This window comes from Leptinotarsa decemlineata, unplaced genomic scaffold, assembly GCF_025532065.1.
Source record: "Leptinotarsa decemlineata unplaced genomic scaffold, Ldec_3_MD MMD2_P_RNA_scaffold_11, whole genome shotgun sequence".
In the NCBI taxonomy this organism is placed as follows: Eukaryota; Metazoa; Arthropoda; class Insecta; order Coleoptera; family Chrysomelidae; genus Leptinotarsa; species Leptinotarsa decemlineata.
In genome coordinates, this window is record NW_027412525.1 from 5,246,499 (window position 1) to 5,272,508 (window position 26,010).

The following is a 26,010-nucleotide window of genomic DNA, read 5'->3' on the forward strand; positions in this document are numbered from 1 at the left end:
GGGTTGCGCAGTTCATTGAGCTCAGGTTGTCGAAGCTCTCTGTTGAAAGCTTCGAACTGCCCTAGGGTTGGAGTGTCTAAGTTGAGTGGAGGCTTTTGGAATAAGCGAGAAGGTTTGTCGCGGAACCTAGCTTTCCGTGATACTTCTCGCTCGCCTCACTAGTGACTTCTTAGCAGCCACTAGCATTCGTATCCTATCAAGGCACTGTTGTTTGGTGGTCAGCAGCACGCCTTGACTTAAAGTGTGATGGATGTGTCCTAGTTTGTCGACTATTCGCCACACTGCGGCATGCAAGGCCTGTTGGCCGCCCTGTAATCCATCACACATTGGATACGAGACGCGTGTTGTCTCGCCGACGTGATCTTAGCCTCCATCTTGTGTACACGCCGTTCAATCTTCCGAACCGCAAGGCCGAGATTTCGTCCTTCCGGTTCGGATAGTGATTGGACGATGCTATACACGGCAGTGTTGATTTGCCAGATGTCAGCCTCTTCTGTTAGAACACTATAAACCTCCGAATCCAAGCAAGTCAGTTATTGTGGCTTCAGAGGCATAATTCTGTGGAGTGCCCTGCGTGTTCTGATGGACTCCATTTGTGGCATGATGCGAGTTCCCTCTCCAGCCGTACCAACGGGTGGTAGAACTGTCACTTCTACCACTTCGTTAGCAGGCTGGGAAGGAGCTTTATAGCCCTGCCGCCGATTAGATACGTAATCTATAAGGTTCTGGGCGGAAAAGGCGGCATGCTCCGGATGTGTTTCACACCTCAGAGCATGCAATCTCGCCATGTACCCTCTTCGCGCAGGCTCACTACTTTCGTAACAATGCATGAGGCTCATGCATCCACTCAAAGCGTCCGTTTTCGTTGCCAGGGTTGTCATCGGTAGGCCCCACTACCTTGCCTCTGACCCCTCCGAGCGGGTAAGTGGTGTCGCAACTCACCGAAGGCCAAGGGTGTTGGTGGCCATTCCTGCTTATTAATTATTATTACTATTATTCACCATTTACCAATTATAATTATTTTCCAATAATAATATTTTGAATTGAAGGGGTTATATTTTTAGGAGTGATTAATTTTTGGGAAAGAAAGTTTTTGACTTTCTACTACTCCATCTTGATACAAAAAACAAGGATGAGGGAATCTTCCGAGAAAAGGAAGGAAGTAATCAATTTCAAAATAAGTAACTCTATACATGGATGTGTAGATCATGCAAAGAAGTAACTTTCAGACACAAACTGAAAGAAAGTCCTCCTGAAACAGCTACTTTCATATAAACATTGAATTACACGAAAGAAAAAATTATTTCGAAACAAATACTTCTATATGAACACTGAATTATACAGAAGATACTTTTCTCTACTCAGTTTGTATTTCAAACATTCGTTGTGGAATAAAAATCAGATATCATTCACATGAGTTCTACTTTGAATGAATGGTACTTTAAAGTAGAACTCATGTGAATGATATCTGATTTTTATTCCACAACGACTGTTTGAAATACAAACTGAGTAGAGAAAAGTATCTTCTGGATAATTCAGTGTTCATATAGAAGTATTTGTTTCGAAATAATTTTTTCTTTCGTGTAATTCAATGTTTATATGAAAGTAGCTGTTTCAGGAGGACTTTCTTTCAGTTTGTGTCTGAAAGTTACTTCTTTGCATGATCTACACATCTTTCCTTGGAAGATTCCCTCATCCTTGTTTTTTGTATCAAGATGGAGTAGTAGAAAGCCAAAAACTTTCTTTCCCAATAATAATCATCATTGGAAAAAATATTGAATATATCTCATGCAAAACCAAGTCAGTTTGACAAATATTCAGATTATTTTAAAAGCGATTTTTTCATTTGCAGAAATTACTCACAATGATTTCCGTTATTCTCAGAACAATGATGAGGTTTGATTTCAAATTTTCATTTTGAAGATTGTCTGTGAAGCACTGCCCTAGTATGTTGAAATTTCTCGCAGGCTGGGCTATTGCCCCCTCTCCATACAAACGACAACCTTGCAAATTAGAAACTTATGTGAGCTAAACGAGGTCTTACCTGTTAACGTGCGATTCTTAGCACAGTAATTGAATATAAAGCTTCCCTTTCACTCTTGAAACCTTTTTAAAACCGAATATTTGAATGCATTATACCACCGAACCAACTGGCATGTTAAGTATGTCCTTCACTCACGAATAACTTTGAATTTTCGGGCCATTAAAAACTTGTGTTCATTAACTTCGAGGGTCAATGGAATTTTGTTAGGTGTAGGTCAGTACGGTCTTAGTGCATATCCGTTGGAATCTAAATGAAATGAGAACAGGTTGGCTTTTTGGGCCCCAAACCGGTACAATCGCATTACTCTTCTATTTGTTTTCGGAATTACCAGTATTTTTGGCCAGTATGTCAGACGTCAACTTGCTTGTTCAGCGACCTATCGCATTCCCTACGATGGTTGAAAATAATGATGGTAGTACACAGTGCCATTTTAGGGCATGTCGAAGCCCTTGGCACTCACGAATTTGGGATCACAGGGAAAGTATTATTTAATACATTGTAACGGAACGTGGTTTTTTGTTAACAATACAAACAAAAAAGTTGGAAACAAGCAAAACAGACTAAGATATAACACTGGCACTTGTTTTTAAATGTGAGCAAAAAAAAATCATTTCTTTATTGTTGAATGATTTTGGACATCGCGTGCTACTGTTGTTTTGATCAACCTTATGAGTCCCTCATAAATATAAATAAAACTAACCTGCTTCACCCAAACACATTGCGCATACCATTCATCCATCGAGAGATAATCTCACTTTGTGAGAAATGATTTTCAACGAAAAAGTTGAAAGATCACTCTTTCAACTCAAGCGAATATTACGGCCAACACATTATTCTTTAGTTTTATTGTTTTTTTAAATATATCTCTTCAATTTGAGGTTAGGAAAGGACTTTCTTGGGATAAATTGGTTGAGGCTTTCGCTGCCGAGATTTTCAGTGTTACTATCTTTTTTCGAGTTTGAAGGCCGTCGTAGTTTAGAACTGCATCCTAACGTTTCTCCAGGCTGGCTTCTTCAACATCTTGATGAATCATCGATAAATTATCAAGATGAATAAACCAACTACTCGGGCTGGTTTCGTCGGAGAAACTGCATCCTAACGTTTCACTAGCCCGAGTGGCTGGTTTCGTCAGAGATTTATTCATCTATGATTTATCGATAAATAATAATAATAATAATAATAATAATAATAATAATATTTATTTTGAGTCGCTAAGAAAATTTACATTTTATGGACCAGTCAGTTAATAAAATACAAACTACACACAATAATACAAACTACAATTAAATATAACAATTTCAAGTTACAAGAAAATACGTTTATCAGTTGCTATTTTAGTAAAATCGTCAATACTATAAAGACAATGCTCAGTCAGTATGTTTTTCAATTTGTACTTAAATATTTTAAACGATAAGTTGCGAAAATGGATGGGTAGGGCATTGAAAAGGTAAGTGTCCACTTTTTGCGTCTTTTGCAACCTCAATTGTGGTTTTATCAGATTGTTCTTTGACCTGGTGTCATGGGCGTGAACATCAGAATGAGCTGAATACTCATTAATATGTTTCCTGACATATAGTAATTTTTCATATACAATGACGGCATATAAAGTCATGATCTTCAGAGCTGGGAATATTACTTTACAGCTCGAGTCCCAATTTGCTTTGACAATTTTTCGTACAGCAGATTTTTGTAAGATAAATACTCTCATTAAATGTGATTGAGCTGAGTTTCCCCAGGCTAATATACCATAGCGAAGAAGAGAATGAAACAGAGAAAAGTAGGTGGTAAGAGCAGCCTCTTGATTGACTACTTCTCGAATTTTTTTTATTGCAAATACACATTTAGCAAGTTTGTTACAGAGAGTACTTATGTGTTCAGACCAGTTTAAGTGACTATCGATTAGAATACCAAGAAATTTGGTGGAAGTATAATTACAGCTGTTGTTTAAGGCTCTCGAATCAAAATTAAGAGTTACAGTTTTTGTTTCATTCAGTAAGAGATCATTCGCCGAGAACCATGTTTTGGCTTGATTCATAATTGCCTCAAGGGCAATTTCGGGATCCTCCCGTCTATCAATACTAGCACTGATTGTAGTATCGTCAGCAAAGAGAACTGTTGCTGTATTATGGTAGGTTACAGAAGACGTCATATCGTTGATATAAATTAAGAAGAGTAATGGTCCCAAAACTGATCCTTGAGGCACACCCCTCATTATTTCAAGGGGATTACTTCTTACATTATTACATTCAACAGTCTGAGTTCTGTTGCATAAGTAAGAGGAGAATAGGTCAAGCGTGTTTCCCCGAACACCATAATAATTGAGTTTACTCAATAAAGTTGAGTGATCAACACAATCAAATGCTGCTGATAAGTCAGTGAATAATCCTATACAATGTTGATTGTTTTCAAAGCAATTTTCAATAAATTTGGTTAAAGAAAGAATAGCATCAGAAGTTGAAACACCTTTTCTGAATCCAAACTGTTGAGGTATTATTGTATTAAACATATTAAGATAACTGTTTAAGTTACTATAGATTGCTATTTCAAAGATCTTTGAAAACGAAGGTAGTATTGATATTTGTCTGAAATTTATTGGTTGAGATGGATCTCCTTTCTTATAAATAGGGATGATTTTAGCTTTTTTTAGTTTAGTAGGAAAGTGACCTTGTGATATACAGGAGTTTATTATATCAGCCAGGGGATCAATAATCCATAATACACATTTTTTTATAATAAAAATATTTATACCATCAAGATCTTCAGTTTTTTTATTTTTAAGACCGTTTATTATTACTCTCACATCATCTGGAGTGACTGGTTTAATGAATAGAGACTGTGCAGAATTAAGTTTCATATTAGAGAGTAAAGTTTCAGAGTCAATCGGGGATTTAGGTATTTTCTGAATCATTCTGTCAGCATTTTCTACAAAAAAAGAGTTTAACCTGTCTACAGATATGTCATTGGGATAAACCTTTTTTTGGGTTCTGCCAGCTTCACGATTTATAACTTGCCATACAGCTTTGTTATAATTATTTGATTCATCCAAGAATTTTTGATTATGAGCTTGTTTAGCTGATATTAATAGAAGATTGTACACTCTTTTGTACTCATTGTAAGCTTGTTTATTATTATCAGATGGATATTTTTTACAGTAAGAGTGCAGAAAGAGCAATCTGTTTTTTGCAGCAGTCACTTCAGCTGTAACCCATTTTTTAGAAATATTTTTACGTTTTTTATTTGGACCAATGAAGCAAATATTATAGTAATATAAAAATGTTTCATAAAACGCATTATATTTATCCTCGCTCGAGACAGCATTATAGGAGTCCCGCCACTTTTCAGCTTTCAGGTAATTTACTAGCATTTCAATGTTGCCTTTGCTATAGTTTTTACTTTTAATATATTGTGTTAGGGATTTATCATAATCACACACATAATTCATTAGCTGACCGTAGTGATCCGACAAGCCAATATCGATTATATTGACGTCAGAATAATTGAAGTTAGCAAAGATATTGTCAAGACATTTACCTCTATTATTTTGAAATCTAGTATTCAGAAACACAACTTGATTTAGACCATATGTTGAGGATAACTGTTTTACTTTGCTGCTATTGTTATCATTTACATCCAAGAAGTTCACATTAAAATCTCCCGCAAGAAGTATTCGGTTTTTAAGATTTGACTTATAAGATTCAGCAATGTCAAGAGCATTTACCATAATTCGTAGAAATTCATCAACATTTTGGCAGAATGTTGATCTATAAACTGCAATTACTATTAATTCTAATTGTTTTATATAACAAGCTGCTAGTTCACTTACTCTTTCTTTTGACAGCTCAGTAATTTTATGTAGATCAACACAATCAAATGTTTCATGAACAAATATGCATGCACCCCCATTTTTGAAAGAAGATCTGCAGAAACAACTTACCATTTCAAAACCAGTTATATTATAATAAGATTTCTCATAATTATTTAACCAATGCTCAGTGATACAAACTATTTTCAAGTTGTCATTTTGACTAACAAACCTATCAATTTCTAGTATTTTATTTCTAATACATTGTGTATTGAGATGGAAAATTGAGATACATTTGTGTGATTGTACTTTTGGACTTAATTGATCTATAATTCTGTTGTCATCGCTAATTAAGTAATTTGATTCTTCATCTGCTCGGTGTGAAAATTTGATTTCATGGTAGATGGTTTATTATCTGCCTTAGGAGCATTTATCTTTTTTCTATGAATATCGAAGTCAAAGCGTCTAAATCTCACACCTCTTGGCCAAAAGTTAGGATCATAAAAATGTTCTTTAAAATTGAAGTCCCCTGCCACCATGAAATCCTTGTATTTGTTTTTCGAGTCTAATCTATTTACTATAAATTCTTCAGCATTTTCACCAGTTTTATGTTGGAGATATTGTTTTATATCACAGTCATCTACATCAGGTTCAACTCGATACAAATACATCCACACTTTTGGTGTAGCTCCCCTAAATTTGCTAATTCCTTCCTCAGCCAGTCCTTCCTGATTTCGTCGTTTCTTTGTTCTTTTTCTGTGTGATTGCCAGTCATCATTCTTAATGTCACCATTTTCATAAGCTAAAGCACTATTTCCATCCAGGTTGAATAATTCATTGCACACTTCAATTTGTTTTGCCTCAAGGTTAGACATGTTATGATTCGTGGATCCCCCTGTATGATTCGTTTTGTTAATCTTCTCTTTATCACCTCCGTTTTTTATGTTTATATTTACCTGGTTTTTGTTGGAATGTGATTTGATGTCAGGTATTTTTATTTCAGGAGATGTTTTTCCAGCAACTAGTTTTTTTTGTAAGTTGCCCTTATTTTGAAGATTTGAATCTTCTGCATTTTGCGATGAATCTTCATCCTGATGATGAAGAAGCCAGCCTGGAGAAACGTTAGGGTGCAGTTCCAAACTACGACTGCCTTCAAACCTGAATGAAAATAGTAACACTGACTTCGATGTTATGGCTTGTCGGATCATTTCTGTGTATGCTCATTTCTATGTATGTTGGTGTTCCCCCAGGGATCCATATTGTCTCCAACCCTCTTTTTATTGTGTATCAACAACTTATCGGAAAAAACAAGAATCCAATATATTGCTTTGCTGATGACAGCACCCTTGTCTCGTCATTCTATTTAGATTCCAGGACATCGACTACGGATGCACCTCTTCATCGGCAGCAGGAGGTTGCATATATTAATGAGGATCCAGAATTAATTTCGATTTGGGGTGAAAGTAACCACGTTCAATTCAATGACACAAAAACCCAGGCATCGGTTTTCTCCAAGAAACTAAATGTTTCGAACCGGATATAATACTGCCAGGTCAGACGATTTCTGCTTCGATAAGTTTATTGGGGAGTTAAAATGGACACCAATATGTCTTGGCACAATCATGTCGTTAGAATTGCAAAGGCTGCTTCTCAAAAGCTTGGAACACTGTTCCGAACCAGAAAACTGTACACACCTTAGCAACTTTTGATGTTTCATAAAACTCAGATCTTACCTTCTTTGAAGTATTGTTCTCATGTATAGAGCTCTTTCCCCAAACATACCATGAAGATGCTGAATTCCAACCGGAAAAGAGTCACCCGCCTGATTGGAGAAGTGAACATCACGTCTCCAATCAGCCTGGTACATCGAAGAAAGGTTGGAGGTTTGTCTCTCTTTTATAGATACTTTTACGAAAGGTGTACAAGTAACTTGGCACATATCAGAAATACGCGACTGTGGCTGCTCATCGTTTTGAGGTTTAACTCAGTACAACTCAACCTTCACTGTTTGATAACTCTTTCATCTGCAGAGCTGCGTTCATGTGGAATGTACTTCCCAAGAACGTTTTTCCAAATGGATTTAACCTCCAGCGATTTAAATCCAATGTGAATCGCTACTTTCGCACAGGCACCGCTCTGAGAGCGCCTCAAAGATTTTCATGTAGTGCTTGTGTTTTGTCTTAAGAAAATTATACCAGGAAAAGTAAAAATTATAGATTGGCTTCACTCACAACAACTACGGAATGATAAAGAATTTTCGCATCTGTTTTTAAGGTCGAAGCTGAGTGGAATATCTCATTCATTTTCAGGAATGAGATATTCCACTATCAACTTGAATGTGATATGCTCTTTTGATGAAATAAAAAAGTTAACTGATAGTGTTACACTTGGTTTCAGATCAAAAAGTATACGAATTTTGCTTACATCCCTCATTGAACAAATACTAATTCCGTATGATTTTCCTCCACGCATATTTGATGACCTATTCAACTAATGATGTATTATTATGAAATGATCTGTCGTCTTCGATTATAATTGAAAAAAATATTTACGATTTCAGGTTTGGTGTTCTCCGATGGTTCATTCTGGAGGCATCAAAGAAAATTTTCAATTCAACAGTTGCGAAATTTCGGTTTCGCTAGAAGAGAAATGGAAGAAAAAATCCAAGAGGAAACCGCAAGTATTGTTGAAATATTCAAGAAACACAATTCACAACCGATTGACATGCATAACGTTTTCGGTATTTCGGTTTTGAATGGTTTATGGGCCATGATGGCCGGAGAAAGATTGGATTCGGATGATGAAAGATTGAAAAAGCTTCTAGAAATTATCAATGATTGCTTCAGAATTGTAGATATTTCAGGAGGATTACTCAATCAGATGCCATTTTTGAGACACGTTGCACCAGAAACTACTGGATATAATAAGTTGAAAGAAATATTAGACAGAATGTGGGAATTTTTAGAGGTAATATTGGTTTCTTTCTATTTATTATTTCAATAATGGACATGACAAATTATTGTCGATTGACTGCTCATGTGCAATTTGATAATGAATGCATTTTCAGGAAACAATAACTGAACATAGAAAACATTTGGAATTGTCAGAACAACCCAGAGATTTGATCGAGGCTTTTCTGCAACAAATTCATATAAATAATGATCCAACTTTTACAGGTTTGTATTAGTGAATGAACCAAATTTTGTTTTTGACTATTGAAACAAGCGTCAAATATGTGAACGTATCTTGTTGGGTAAATAGGCAATGATCGATAACTCAAGGTTTCGAACCAGTCACAGTTAACCACATACATAAATCACTACATTCGAAGTAAGCTTTGAGACTTTATCTACCTCGAACTATATTCTCAAACGTTAAACTAAATCATTGAACTGACAGTTCGTTTGAAAATATATAGTTTCTAACAAAAATATGAATATGAACTCGGAAAGTGAAAACGAGTGTACCCCACCAGAAATGTATAATATGGCGAAGAAATGTATGTTTTCCAAAATTTCTTCACTCACCAACAAAATGAGAGAATTTGAAACTCAAAAGCTTAATGTCTCACTAACGTGTGAGCAGCTTTGGGGCTCAGTTGTTTGAACCAGATAGGAACGTCTATAAACGAAAATTTCAGAACACAAAAGACATTATGTACTGAAGAAAATCTTTTGCATCTATGCATGCTCTCTTTCAGAGCACAATCACGATTTTGACATGAACTACAACATATTACATATACTCGAAGAAAACAAAAGACAAAAATTGAACCTACCGGAATTCCTGAAAATCCATGAACAAATACAATTCCCCATTAAACTACCAAAAAGTTTTATTTGCTTATGTTTATTAAATTTTTGCCATAAAAAAGTTAGAATTTATCGTTGATCATCATTGACCACTCATTCTCAAATTTTACCAGCTCAGGTAGAATTAATATTTATTGACCAATTATTGTGATCAATTATTGCGTAATTTTTTTTATCAACCCATTTCCTTAGAATTTATAATGAGTAATTGATTAAGTTCTGTAATTTGTGTGAAATGCACTGTAAAATAGTTCAAGACAATTGTGGAATTGGCCGCGGTGGTAGTGTGCCCGACTCACGATCGGAAGACCGTGGGTTCGATTCCTGCCTTGACCAGATATTTTTTATCTGGTTGAAGCTGGGATGATTCTGCAACCATGTTAGGAATCACACGTTAAAAGGTAAGACCTCGTTAGTCCTTAGCTCGCACAAGTTTCTCAACTTCTGAGATTTGTCGTTCGTATGGGGGCGACAGCTGATTAACGGAAAAACAGATTTTAAACAGATTTTTTTAAAGATGCTACTGTGAAACGCGTTTTGAATACAGTTCATGGTGTGAAAATTGTTTAATTATTAACAATAATAATGAGTGAAGAATTTTTTTGTATGTGTATGTTACTTCAATGTATCTTTCAAATAACTAATATTTTTCTGGACATGTTTCCTGGACCAATTTAATGTTTCTAGAAGATGATCTAGATTAGTTCAGATCATCTGGTAAAACGCACGACGATGAAAGGGTACCAGTTCAGGGGTACGGAGGTGTTTTTAGATCCATTTCACCCGACAGCTTTAAATTCTATTTTACATCAACATGACTCTCTTATTATTTGCAGACGATCAGTTGATGTCGGTGTGTTTGGACCTTTTCATGGCAGGAGCAGAAACGACTAGCAATACATTGGGATTCGCAATATTGGCAATGATTTTATATCCGGAAGTTCGGAAGAACGTTCAAGAAGAGATGGATAGAGAAATTGGGAGGACCAGATCACCAACCTTGAAGGACAGAGCGAGGTGTGTAAACTAATTCCCCGTTTATACAGAAAAAAAGTAACCGGATCTGAAGGTTGTGGTCTTCTATAGAAGTAGGAATCACCGGACATTTCTTATACAACTGCGGTCGGTAACTTCATTGGCAATATGATAATTTCAACAAGCACCATAAAAACAGTTCCGTCAACTGGATTTGCGGAAATGCTTATAAATTCAGGCTGATTCAGTGATATGATTTTCTGGAATGTCATTAGCAGACTGGTTAACTGCTGTGATGTGATTGGTAGGTATATAGGTTTTCTGTGACTGGTTCAGGTTTCAATACTGAAGTACAGATTTGCCAGAGGCTTGCGAAACGGCTTTATTTGAGTGGATTTGCTCAACTCCATTGGTTCTTTCTTCTTATTGTCTTATTTCATGTACGAATATTTCAATGTTAGAAGTTAGTGTCCTGGAATTTCATATTGTGGGCTCTATTCCAATGATCATGTGATGTCACTGCCGTTTTTGTTGTTCGAGAACAATCTGCATTATCGGTGATTTCATATGGCCTGGTTTTTAAGCAGCTGAAAGGTGTCCCAGTGAATAAGTTGTTTCTTGACCAGATATTTGCGTTTGGTGTCACATTTGATTTTCGAATATTGGTTAACATTGGTTTGTAAGGTTCAAGTTAACTGGCATATTTGAACAAGTGAGCATTGGAGTTGACAAATAATGTAGGTGCTTATGTTGGGGACCTTTAAAACAGTTCATTTCTCACCTCGGAGGTAGCGAGTTTTTGTTTAGGAATATTTCACTACCAATTGTTTTTCGATAGACAAGAGGCTGTATGATATGGAAAGAACATTTGGTAAAAAGAAGTTCTATTCGTATGGTGGCTAGATCTCCAAACCGATTACGTCTTCGAACAATATTTCAATTAAGACGGTGGATCTTGGAGGTTACATTTTCCTGAGCAAAGTTTGAAAAGAACAGGCGAAGATGTTAGTTGACTGAATCAGGTTAGAGAAGATCGTAGAAATTAGCGTATCATCTGGGTTTCCAAGAGGTGTCTGTATTTCAACTTCCACTTATTATATTATCTGGAAGAAATAAAGCATTTCAGTTGAAATGACTTTTGAAAACTGATATTTTTGATGGTTTGTTCACCAGCTTATTCAAATCGTGGGTGGCGGCAAAATGATTCTGATCAATAGACTCAGTCACCTTGAACTGGAATGAGTGCTGAATATTCATATATTCTAAGTTGACTAACCGATAGAAATTTTTCTTGAATGTGGTCCAATCTGGGAGACGAACAGAAAGAGATCATCGTATCACAATTTCGTTTGATGATCAATGAGCATAGGAAATTTATCACATATCATATTACTATTCATTATCCACTCTTTACGGTCTGTAACTTCAACTTCGAAGTTTGTATCGAAACTGTATTATTTCCTGTCCCCATATTTGATGTTCCTTCTTTCTGAATTTTACTCTAAGCTTGCTATGAGAATCACACACCGGTAGAAGTTCTACTGCTTTTTGCAATATTACTGGTTGAATCCTGTCTGGTCCCTGCGACTTATTTGGTTGAAATTATGTTCTTCAATTCTAACGCTTTCTTTGCTGTCTTGTGGCCTAATCTTTCATGTAGTTGCTTTGCTTTCTTGTAACCTTATCTTTCATGTAATACAAAAACTATAACGAATTTACTCGAAAGGCACAATGCGTACGACAGCTGTTCGTCGGATGCACTATGCATTTCGTTGAAATAAACTTTCCTGTATCCTGAAATTCCAGCAATCAAATATTTTTTATAGAGATCTGAATTGAGCGTCACATAGCCAATAGTATAAATTTTGTGATCTGTTCGACTGGGTAACCAAATCTAATCATATTGAGTTCTTTAAATCACAGCATAGAAGTGAAAAAAATTCTTAATTCTGATATTCACAAAATACTTACTGGAAAATTGAATAAGGGTAGAAATCAAAATCTAAATATGTTCCAAATTTGTAATTTATTCGTGTATAAAAAATTGTAATAACTGAATAGAAAAAAGTCTGCTTTCACTTACTCAAAGACCAGGAAACAAATCAGGAAAAATATTACTTACAAGATTCATGTCAATGAAAACATAATAGTTAGGAATAGTACCAAAATTACCTCACCAGAGAATACTCAGCTCTGGTTCACACTATAAATGGAGATTAACTCAAAAATCGAAAATTGTATCATGTCGATAAATCAATATTTCTAATGCTTGAGAAAATATAGTTATTTTCAGTGAAATGAGTCAAATGTAAGTAAATTTGCCAGATAGTTTCTCGCCGAGCTGTAGCTGTAGTCTTCTTCTACCAGGAACGGAACAGACCTGGAGCACGTACTTTTTTTCATAAAAAAGTGGAAATAGACTCTCTTGTGTACGTAGACAATGACAGTTATCAAACTGGGTGAATGGAAAACCAACTATTCGGCAGATTACCTGAAAACCTGTTTCGTGCGGCAACCAGAGCTAGAAGTAATAATAATAATATTTATTTACCATTCAATGAAATTTACAGTGTTTAAAAACATATGTGGTTTTATAATACAATTATCAGTGAATTCATCAGATAGGTAAATAAATAAAGAAAACCCACAAAGGCTCAGCCTGTGCGTGGGTATCAAAATTATTTGTGACCTTTGCGCCTACAATGCATTTTTTTATTAGTCAACAATCTATTAAACACACATATATATGTACATATACCTAAACACACTCATGAAAATAACATATTTACACTGATACAATCATTCACATATATACACACATCTCACTATGTATACACTGAAATCGTACAAAATTATAATTATATACTTATATACTTATAATTAATTATTTTTTATATCGATCCAGTGATGAATATTTGCTCTGGGAGTTTGTTTTAACCATTTTTCGATTCTAGATTTGAAGAGAGTAAGGGAGTTTATATCTCTGATATGGGCGGGTATAACATTATATAATCTAGGAGCAAGATAGGTATAGCTGCGTTGTCCAATAGTTTTTGACATTTTTGGTACTTCAATCGAATTTATTCTATAACGTGTATGATGTAAGTGATCAACATTTTAGCATCTTTGAGATTTTTTCGTTGATATACTAGTAATGTTAGAGCAAAAATTTGTCGTATGTCCATCAGTTCGGCTTCAGTGTAAAGATCGTCGCTTGGGTTAGTATAGGGTCTATTCAAAATGATCTTGATAATCCACTTGTGGAGTGTCTCTAAGTTCTTAAGGTAATAATTAGTGACCCCTCCCCATGCGATAATACCATACAACAGATGTGTTTTTACTAATGCATGATAAACAAATTTAATATGTTTCTGGTCAAGGATGCTTTTAGGTATTTAAATTTATATACCATATATCTCAATTTTTTTGTCAGATTATTTATATGCGTGTTCCACTTCAAGTTACTGTCAAGCGTAATGCCTAAATATTTAACTGTGTTGGTTGATTTGAGTTGTACTATATCATCTGATATTGGAACATCTATAGATGAATAGTTGGGTAGATTTGATTCGTAGCTTGTGAAAGGTGTGTACATGGTTTTCTTCAGATTTACAGTGAGTAGTTTACTACTGAAATATTCCATGATTACGGGGAATGTCACTTGTTCTTTCAAGATATCCCAATTCTTTTCTTTGAAGAAAAATACAGTATCATCAGCAAAACAGGTTATCTCAGCAGGAATAGGTAGGACGAATAGAGAATTGATATGAATAATGAACAACATTGGACCGAGCACTGTTCCCTGGGGGACCCCATATCTTATAGTTCAGTTAGTACTCATTTCATCATTGTTTTCGGTCTTCAAGATGGCTTTTCATCAATCGAAGTGTAATCCCCCTGAATCCGATGTTCTCGAGGGTTTCTAGTAAATCTGGATGGCTGACGGTATCAAACGCTTTTGCGAGATCAACGAATAGACAAATGGCGGGCTCCTTCGAATCTAAAGCGTTGTACAGTTTTTTAATTAAATCTGCTATAGCGTCCTGAGAGGATCTCCCATTCATGAACCCATATTGTTTCTCGGAAATCAAGCTGTTTCTTTTGGTATAGTCTACTATTTCGTGCTATTCTCGAAGATTTTAGAGATATTTGATTTATAAATTGGTTTGATTACAGCAATTTTTAGGGATTCAGGAAATATTTCACTTTCGAGAGATTTGTTTATTACATATGTAAGAGGTTTAGCAAGACTATAAACACATTCTTTGAGTGTGCTCGATCCAATCTCATCCATCCCTGGTGCCTTGTTTGATTTCAATTCTTTGATGAATTTAATCACTTCGTACTTCTCCGCTGGATACAAATAAAGTGAATTCAAAGCCCTCCTATGTGAAAATTTTCTTTCACATTTTATTTTGCTTGCCAGGTTTTCACCAATATCGGTAAAAAACTCATTGAACTTTTCCGCTATGAGTTGTTTGTCTGGAAACATGTTATCTCTCAGTTTAATTTCTTTTATTTCCATTTCAGCTCTCCTATTTTCGATATTATTTAGGCAACGCTACATATTTTTCGGGCAACTCTCATTTTTTTCCACTTCACTTCTATAATAATTATACTTAGCCGCTCTAATCAAATCATTCAATCTATTTCTATATGACTTAAATTTGTTTAGGAATTCATTGTTTCCCGGGTTTTTAGTTACTTCATGGTACATTATATTTTTTCATTTATTGAGATTACCAACTCATCTGAAATCCTAGGATTTCTTTTAATGTGTTTTCTTTGTATTTCTTTTATCCGACTGCATTTTGTTATACACTTTTTAAGGACTGTGATGAAGGACTCAGTTGCTTTATATACGTTATTACTTTCATAGACATTTAACCAGGTTATTTTCGCCAGCATTTTCCTCAGCTTATGGTAATCAATAAAAGTTTTGTATGATTTTTTTGAGTTTGTGTTTATTCTTTTTTCAGATTGGAGTTCATATTGTAGTAGATGCTATAGTGATCTGAAATAGTACTCTCGAATACTATAGGATGCAAAGGTTCGTACTTTTCCTTGGTTTTGACAAAAATGTGGTCTAAACACGTTTTACTGCCACCTTGTACGCGTATTTCTCTGTTTATCATCGAATTGAAGTTGTGCTCTTGTAATATATTTAGATATTCATGAGAATAGTCAGTTTCACTTAGAATTCCAGATTCATATCACCCGTAATTATATTTGAATCACATGCTTGCTTATTATTTTTGAGATATTCATATAAGTGCAAATTAAAAGTATGAGGACAACTTGATGGTGACCGATGAATTGACAAAATATTAATTTTTTTCATGTTTTTTATGACAGAGAGTTCAATAACATTTGAATTGTTTAAACTGAAAATTCGAGATTGATATACTAGATTGCTTTTTATATACACCACAATGCCATCACACTTGTTCAAATCTCCCTCTGAATATATAATGTCATATTCCTCCTTCTCAAAGCTATCCAAATTATGCAATCTCCAAGTTTCCATTAATACTATACAGTCAAAATTAAGGCTGAACCCTTTGAGCATCACCTGTAGTTCATCAGTTTCACTCAGTTTTTTGTTACATTTTGAGAGATTTGCAGTACAAAATGTGTCTATTTGAATCACCTTATAGTCTCTTATAAATGCATCCATGAATTCCCTTCCTCTTTCTTCAATGATTGTTTCTTGATTTATTGGAGCGGGTTTCTATTTTATTTTTCTCTTCATGCTGTTTTCTGGTTAGCTGTTTTTTAAGAGTACCAGTGAATAAGGGACCTGGGGAGGGGAAAGAAGGTTGTATTGAGTGTTGTCTAGTTCCTATAGCCAGTGATGTTTCTATTTGTTGTTTTTGATGGATTTGCGATGGGTGGGTTGTGGTGCCTGGAGCGCTGTTAGCTTTTTCCTTTGTTTCGAGGTTTTCCGTTGCTTCTAGATCTTCCACCGTGTAAATCATATTGTTAACATGAAGCCTGTTGTTTTTGATAAAGCAGATCGTGTTTTAATTTTGCTTGGCGAGATATAGATGTTTTCTCAGAGTATTGTAATCTTGCCGTTGTTTTAGGGTAAAATCATGAGCAATGTATATATTCGTTCCCTTGAGTTTCTTCGTGCTCATCAGCACTGAAGATTTTTTTAGGTATGAGGCAAATTCCACTTTTATAGGTGCGGTTTCGGTTTTTCCAAGAGAACAGAAATTGTTTAGGTCAGTCTCCTGGACCTCAACTCCAACTAATCTCTTGATCTCGCGTGTAATTTAATCTACTGTGATTCCCTGCCCTGGATGTTTCAGCCCAAATACGACGAAGTTATTTTCTTTAGTTTTCCTTTCGAGTTGTTCAAATTTCTCTTGAATTATAGCATTTTCTATTTCCAGTTTTTCAATCAATTACTGAATTCTTCAACTTTCAATGAAAGCCGAACTTCGACTGCTTCTATAACCGATTTCAGTTCTTGTTTTGTTTGTCTGATTTCTTCCAACAAGACCGGATAGTTTCAGTCATTTCAGCAATAGAATTCACATTATAGTATATGGTTCGCTTTACCGTCGGTATCTTGTTTACACTGTTTTTTTGTAGCCCTCTTCAGCAGTGCCAGGAGCGAGTTACCTATCAAATCTGCTGTTATTTTATTGATATTATTGACTCGGTTGATATATTCTGGAATATATCACATACCACAACTATATAGATTTCACAGAACGATTTAACATAGATGTTTAGTATTACGCGAACCACACACTATGTCCTTGTTATTCTCTCTTTAATGATTACAGACAAGTTTTGTAGGAACTCTTCTGCAGAAAAACTATCGAAAAAAGTATCCCAACACTGAAAACACTTCCCAAACGAAGAGTTCCGTTAACCAACAAAATCGCGAAAAACGTTTTTAATGAGGTGGCGTCGCTCGTTCTGAAAAAGTGGTTGTGAATTTCAAACTTCCAAAATCTATGTATGAAACTACATATATCCGAAACTAGTTTCTTTAAATTTTTGAAATTGATTCACACGGCTCACCTCTCAATAAATCCTTTCTCGAGTTCCTCGTTCACTCTTTTTTTTTACAAAATGGCCTCATCTCCTCGCCGTTCTCCTGATTAAAGATTACCTACTGCCCAAGTCTATTCTGAGGAATTTACCCAAATAATTTTGGCAATTTCTCATTCTTGACTTTCGGTTTAACGAATAGAGAAATCCTACCTCAATAGGGATCTGATTCAATCGGTCGTATTGGAAAGAAAAATTTACCAATCTGTATCGGAAACTAGTTCATATCTTAGCGAGGTAAAAATATGTAATTTGGATTGCCTACTGCTCAGGAAACATTCTTTGAAATCATCTGGGATTACCATTGGTAACATAAAAAGTAAATAAAAAGTACAGTAAGTTTTTATAAACGCTACAATCTTTCAATCTTCTCTGGATCCAGTAAGGTGCATTCGAAGAAACCATTATCTCTCCTACTGTTTTTGTACAATTTTCGGTATTTGATTCTAGATTACCTACTGAGACGTGAAGTTCCTCCATCAGTAACTTTTTCAATCACATACACATAACAGGGTGTGTTCTACTCCTTTTTCTCTCTCTGTTTTATTGAAGGTTTCTCCATATGGCTTTTCGCCGGTTGACCCAAATATTTTTGAAAAAGAAATATTTCCCTCATTTAAATAACATTTGATTTCTTAGTACATTTGATTTCAACTATCCAAACAAGCGTTCATGATTTCTCTTCACTGGCTATCTCAAGAATTATACGACTGACAAGTGCCTTGTTAAAATTTTCTGTGCCACTTGGGTCACTGATTAGTTATACTTTGAATTGATAATGTCCCGGTTTTTGCTATTTTATTAAATAAGAAAAGTATTGGCAGATTACATAGTTTGTTGTTGGTTTCTGGAAATTCTAGAGGTACTAGTGCTGCTTCTGTCGTTATATTCATATGTTGGCGTAGCGAATTCAGCAATAGAACTGAATGAACCCTTTAGAGACACCGGTGCTGCTTCTGGCGTAGCGAAGGCGTAGCAAAATCAGCAATAGAACTGAAGGAACCTTTCTAGAGGCACTAGTGCTGCTTCTGTTGTTATATTCATATGTAGGCATAGCTAATTCAGCAATAGAACTGAATTAAACCAGAGTCCGAAAACAAAGCATCCGTGGGGCAACACCAGATAGCGCTATTTCGAACATAGGTTTCATCAAGTTTGGACATCTCCCCTCTGAGTTCGACAGAAAACCCAATCCACGAATATTGAAAGGCGATCCGTTGTGATTTCAACTTGAACGAGATGCTGAAAGGTGTAGAGAAAAAGCGGCAGACGAATCGCGTCGAAACTTGGCTTTGCTACGAACTTACTCTTCTATTCACTCCATAGATGGCATCTTCGTGATGGGAGACATATTTCTATGCTTCTTATATATCATCTTAAGCTGCAGAGAACTTCTCTTATAGTATATATTGCAAATTATTTGCCTTCACGATTATTGCAGTTTGGGTACCATATTTGTTCAATTGATGACCTATTTATTTTCTTGTAATGCACTGTTTGGAATCTTTGGTGTAGAAATGAATATTACTGGAGTTTATTTCCAACATATATAGTATATAACAATTTTCAATTGAAGGTGATTCCTAGTGACCAACGGATAATCCTCTTACCAACTCTGCAGAGGCGTACCAAAATAATATTTAGATTTATTTAAACACATAGGTAATTACGTAAAAATTGTTATAGTAGGTGGCGCTACCTGGTGCCAATGGTAAAATTGATTACATTTTCTTATTATGCCTAATACAGTACTTACCTATGTTATGCTTATGAAGTTTCAGAATCCATTGACTCGTCCGAAGAGGAATTCCAGTTACACTTAAATCTATTATTATTTGGTCGAAAACAGTGTCTACCATCTCGTCCAATCTCCACATTTTCTCTTCTTCCTTGATCACATGGGCTACAGCATTAGCCCAATCTTCTTTCCGTTTCCGCTTCATTGCGAGTTCTAATAAACATTGGACATCAGAAATTTTAAATGTCACGTTTTCACAAGCTACACAACCCTTAATTTGAGCCCAGATTAATTCTATCGGATTTAACTCGCAATTGTAAGGAGGAACTCTCAAAATGGTGATGCCTTCAGCACGAGCTATTGTATCCACCACATGCTGGCGACATCTGTCACGATGCTGTTTAATGACACTCGTAAGCTCGGCCTTAACCATGTCCTCGGAAAATGGAATTCCTTTTTCTCCTAACCAACTCTGCATGTCTGCTTTTTTGGTGGTCATACTTGGCAGTTGTTCTACTAATCGGCTGTGATAAGAAGCGTTATCCATTACTATTACCGAATTTGGCTCGACTCGTGAAAGAAGGGATTCAAATCATCCTTCAAAGCGTTGGGCGTTCATGTCTTCGTGATAATCCCCCGTTTTGATAAAAAAAAATTGTGCACTATCGTCTAAAAAGCCGTTGCCCGTTGGTCCGCGTAACCCTGTTGATAAACCGTCCACTAATGCTTGACGATAACTAGTTACAGTAGTATCTTGCCAGATCTTAGATACTGTGTAACCAGCATTCACCCACGTTTCGTCCAGATAATAAATCTTTTTGTGAGCAGAACGCATTTCTCTAATAGAGCGTTGCCATGAGACTATATCTTCTCTTTCTATTAAGACAGATTTACGGGATCGTTTGGCATACATAAATTTTAAATTTTCTTTTATTATTTTCCTTAACTTCTCTTTGCTCATTTTTGGAATAAGATCTACATCCATTACCTTTGTCCTAATGGATTCGAGGGTTGGCGCACAGTAGCTTTTTCAAGCGTGTTCACTAACAAACTGAATTCTACATACATTGTGATTTATATATACTTTTTGAAATATTACTATCTACCTAGAAGCTAATAATACTCTAGGAACTAATTAATGACAGCTCTACCTGAGTTTAATGACTAGGTCAACTAATTATCTCACAATAAAGCGTGAATGTGATGAAAATCTATGTATCGGCCAACTCTATCTTATATTAATAAGATAGTTAATAAATATAACAGTCTATTTAATAAATATAATAAAATATATTTGATAAATACAAAACAAAGTCACCTTCACAAGAAACAGAACACACTACGCTTATACAGATCAGGACGCTTGATAATGAAGAAACCGAATGACTAGTTATGGCATTTTAAGGACGCAAATATAATAGACCTGCGAAGTGTTGATCAGTTTACCGATGTTTCGAAGTATTTTACGAACTGGTTCACCTATTCGCTCGTACATCCTATCGATATGCAGAAGCTATCTTGTTACGGGGGTAAAACTTTATGGAATTATCATACTTTTACAATGGCTATGCATAGACAATGAAAATGACACCGGTAAGAATTTAGTTCTAATATTTAACATTGTTGCCATTAGCTCTCAGTTCAATTTGTATATGATTTACCTTCAATTGAAAATTGTTATACTATAGGTACTTCCGTCTTGAGTGTCTTAAATTAATTTTACAATTATTTGCTTTATCTACTTGTTTTAAATTAATTTTACAACGTGTCCTTATGTAATAGTCAAGTAAATCTGACAATTGAAATAATCCAAGCTATATAAAATTTATTTCACATATTGCCTTATCTACTAGTCTTAAATTAATTGTGGTGTGGGGATAAACTCCAGAAATATATACCAATTTATTTTGTAGAAATTCATATTTCATATAAATTTTGAAGAAAAAACTTTTGTCTAATTTCTACAAAGTTTATTGGTTGTTAACCAGTTTCAACACTTACTTGAGAATGGTCTAACAAACCGAAACCGGTCGTGACAAATAATGAACTTAGTAGAAATTAATATTACTGAAGTTTTTTCCCAACACCAAATCGTTATTTTTAACACCTCGACACGTGTTTCGATCGCCAAGTGATTATCTTCAAGAGGAAGATTAAACTAGATGGGCCAGTTTAATCTTCCTCTTGAAGATGATCACTTGCTGATCGAAACACGTGTCAAGTTGTTATAAATATCGATTTGGTGTTGGGAAAAAATTCCAGTAATATGCATTACTACATCAAAGGTACCAAACAGTGCATCATAAGTTAGTGGAAATTAGACAAAAGTCTTTTCTCCATCCTATATATGCCTATTTATACCATATTATTGAAGTTGTTGAAGTAGATTTTTCTCCCAGCTGCAATATTGATAATAACAATGTGGTTATTTCAGATTGAAATATACCGAAGCTGTGCTTATGGAAATTCAACGTCGCGTCACAATTGCCCCGTTAGGAATCGCCCACAGAGCAGTTAAAGATACAGAATTTAACGGATATGAAATACCGGAAGATACGATAATTTTGACAAATTTATACAGTGTGCACATGGAAAAATCGTATTGGAGAGATCCGTTTGAATTCAGACCAGAAAGATTTTTGAATGAAGCAGGAAATATTATCAAGCACGAAGGTCACTACATTCCATTTGGAGGCGGTAAGTTATGAATCTTTTTTTATACATAAAAAAATCAGATATTACACAGTGATCTTACGAAAGTCCCTAATAGAAACCAGTATTACAGTATTTTGAATGAATACAGCTTAACGTCAATACTACTTTTGTGGTGAAAAAATTACCTCTAACTGATATTCTTCATCGGGTGAAAGCATTCAGTCATTTCTTCTTCAACATAATATATATAGAACGCTTGAACAGGTATCTGCCGGATATCCGCGATGATATTAGCCAGGATCTGTTGGCATATCATACTTTCTATATAGGATAGCTGTGATACATATTTTGTACTGAGGGCGGTAACATCTCCTCCAACGAAGGCGATATCTATAGAATTGACAGATAACTCAATCCTTGAATATCAAAAGAAGTTGGTTTAAGCCGATTTTAGAACCTCCCTCCACCACTTTTTACCTTGAAATGACCTCTACGTCACACAAAGCAACCAAGGTGACTTTGAGGAGGTGTTATGAGTCTGATCTTGGGCGACCTTGATCTACGTCATACGGTGACGCAGGCAAGGTATCTTTGAGGTGGTGTTTTGGGTTTAACCTTGAATGACCTTCATTCATTTCTCATATTTTCCACACTAGGACTTTGACTTCAAGCCAGTTTTGCACCTACATGATCTGAAGTAACCAAACTTTGAACGATTGTTTTAAGTTTGATATTGAACGACCCTGACCTACGTCACACGATACTGACCTAAGTCAGTATATAAAAAGGAGCCGCCCACTCATAGGAGATTGATATCGCGTATATTGAATATTATTTCGAAGATTTGAGAATTCGACCTTGAACGACCTTCAGCTGCATGGCCAAATGCTTTTGGACTGCGTTCTGACAATGACCTCTATATACGTCACACGAAGTAATAATAATATTACCTATACGACACAACGTACACTGAGGGGGCGTTCCGAGTTTACCCTGGAACGACCTTGACCTACGTAACACGGCGACGCAGGAAAGGAGTCTTTGAGGTGGTGTTTTGGGTTTGACATTGAATGACCTTCATTGTTTGATGCGGCTGTTTCAAAAATTTAAGGTTTCGACATTGAACCTCCTTCAGCTGTATGGACAAAGAGGCTTTTGGAGTGTGTTTTCAGTTTGACTCTGAGTGACCTTTTGCAATATCATATGCCTTCACTGATTGAATGACCTTCATTCACTCTATATATTTTAGACGTGACTTTGACCTCGAATGAACGTGAGCCAGTTACGCGGCTTGAAGTTTTGAACATGCACAACGTACCCAAGGTGACATTGAGGGGGCGTTTCCAGTTTAACCATGAACGACCTTGACCCACGTCACAAGGCGACGCAGGCAAAGTGACTTTGAGGTAGTGTTTTGGGTTTGACATTGGATGACCTTCATTGTTTGATGCGGCTATTTGGATAATTTAAGGTTTCGACATTGAACCATCTTCAGCTGTATGAACGAATAGGTTTTTGGAGTGCGTTTTCAGTTTGACTTTGAGTGACCTTTTGCAATATCATATGCCTTTGCTGAAACAAGTCACCATGCAGGCAAAGTGACTTTGAGGTAGTGTTTTGAGTTTTACCTTGAATGACCTTTAAAGATTCATGCAGTTATTTCGAAGACTTAATGAGTTTGCAAGTTGTGATATCTGAAGTGTATTTTCTTTTAGTAATATTTTCAGCTGTAAAATCCGAATGAAGCATGAATAAAATCTGAACGACGGACGCTAGAATCGCGGTCGTAGTCTCTGACAAAAGCTGCTGATGAACTTTATCGATGCTTCATTGTAAAAAGCCCGAATTTCCTGTCTAAACAACTGGAAAGGCGATTTTCTCATAAAATATCCAGCAAAATCCTGAAAAATTTCCAACTTCCATTTTCCGATTTTTTTTTTCGATTTCATGTAAATGACGATTCCCTGGGAATGTATTTGAGTGAGACACGATATTCCCAGGCATTCTAGCCGAAAAATAAGTTTGAAAGTGTGATATTTTAGGTATATATTTTCAGCCGTAAAATTAGCATGCAAGCTATGATGGGTTTATTTTGGGTATTTCAATGATAAATAATGATATCTCAAAGCTATTTCAATCAAAGTTTTGCTAGGATGAACATTTTTTCATGATACGAAAAAACACATAAAAGATGTTAATATGTTCATATTCATATTGCGGAAGTTAAAAAATGAAATGAAGGGTATTATCACAATTTGAGGCTATTTATTGCACAATGAAAAAAAATACTGCGTGAATCGATTAAGTAGTGTTAATCTCTCAAGGTTAATCTCGTTTACACTAATAGAATAATTGAATGAATAAGACAAAAAAACCTAATCAAAACTTTGTGAATGCTTTTGAAAATCACATGATAAAATATAAAATACTTTTCAAAAGTATATACGTTAATACACCGCCCATGTACATATCCTCAAAGCACTTGATGTATGATGGAATTGGCCGATACTTGATGAAAATCCATAACTGACGTATTCAAAAAACACTTAATTGTAAGATTTTCACTGAATAGATTTACAAAATCGCAACACTTGATGTAGTAAAAAGTGAAGGATTTTTAGCCCTATCAGGCTAGCATGGCAAATCCAGCAGAATTGCAAAAAACAATACATCAATTTGTAGCTAATTAGTTGCTAAAACAACGATTTTGTTGCTCGTGCCGATCCCTAGAAATCGCGAATAATGCTATCGTGATATGAAGGTAGCAAGGTAACTTGATGAATTACATACTTTCTCTTTGATCTTTACAGAAGATTTAGTTGCTGAACCTTGGATCTAGCGAATAAAATTTAAATAATTTTTTATGATCTTGCTATCTTGAAACTGGTTTTTCCTAAAATTGTAAATGTTCTAAATTTGTTGTTCACCAAGAGTAAACTCAAATACACCTTGAGTATCTGCAACAAAACAGTTGAAACTGATCGGCCGATTTTTTATTTATTTTTTTTGAAATTTTTCTCGATCTTGCTATCTTGATACTGGTTTTCCTGAGAATAAAAAGCATTTCAAATTCGTTGCTCATCAGGAGGGTACTCAAATACACTCCGAAAATCAGCAATGAAATACTTGGCTTTGATCCGGTATTCTTTGGAATATAGGGTATTTATGAATTTGTTGCTCACCAGAAGGGGACTCAAATACACCTCGAGTATCAGCAACAAAATAGTTGGAACCAATCGGCCGATTTTCATTTTTTTTTCATTTTCCTCATTCTTGCTACCTTGAAACTGCTTTTCTTTGGAATGAAAAAAGCTTCAAATTTGTTGCTCATCAGGAGGGTACTCAAATACACCTTGAGTATCAGCAACAAAATATTTGAAACCGATCGGCCGATTTTAATTTTTTTTCATTTTCCATGTTCTTGCTTCTTGAAACTAGTTTTCCTTAGAATAAAAAGTGTTTCAAATTTGTTGCTCACCAGGAGTATACTCAAATATACCTTGAGTATCAGCAACAAAATAGTTGAATCCGATCGGCCGATATTGTAGGGAATTCAAACAGCTGCAGAATGTTCAATGTCGAATCCCTAAATCTTCAAAATAGCCGCATCAAAAAATGAAGGTCATTCGATGTCAAACCCAAAACACTACCTCAAAGTCACCTTTCCTGCGTCGCCGTGTGTCGTAGGTCAAGGTCGTTCAAGGTTAAACTGGAAACGCCCCCTCAATGTCAGCTTGGGTACGTTGTGCTTCGTATGTTCAAAACTTCAAGCCACGTAACTGGCTCACGTTCATTCGAGGTCAAAGTCACGTCGAAAATATATAGAATGAATGAAGGTCATTCAATCAGCAAAGGCATATGATATTGCAAAAGGTCACTCGAAGTCAAACTGAAATCCCACTCCAAAAGCCTCTTC

The 26,010-nt window shown here is 35.5% G+C and overlaps 1 protein-coding gene across 1 annotated transcript in view; it reads left to right on the top strand.

Moving 5' to 3' along the window:
* Positions 1 to 26,010, top strand: part of LOC111504976 (methyl farnesoate epoxidase) — a 44,427-nt gene that overhangs the window by 11,216 nt on the left and 7,201 nt on the right. Inside the window, exons 3-6 of the mRNA XM_023159708.2 lie at positions 8,407 to 8,813; positions 8,914 to 9,022; positions 10,495 to 10,675; positions 21,874 to 22,136. Coding sequence (XP_023015476.2) covers positions 8,407 to 8,813; positions 8,914 to 9,022; positions 10,495 to 10,675; positions 21,874 to 22,136 — 960 coding nt within the window. The remainder of the gene's footprint in view (positions 1 to 8,406; positions 8,814 to 8,913; positions 9,023 to 10,494; positions 10,676 to 21,873; positions 22,137 to 26,010) is intronic.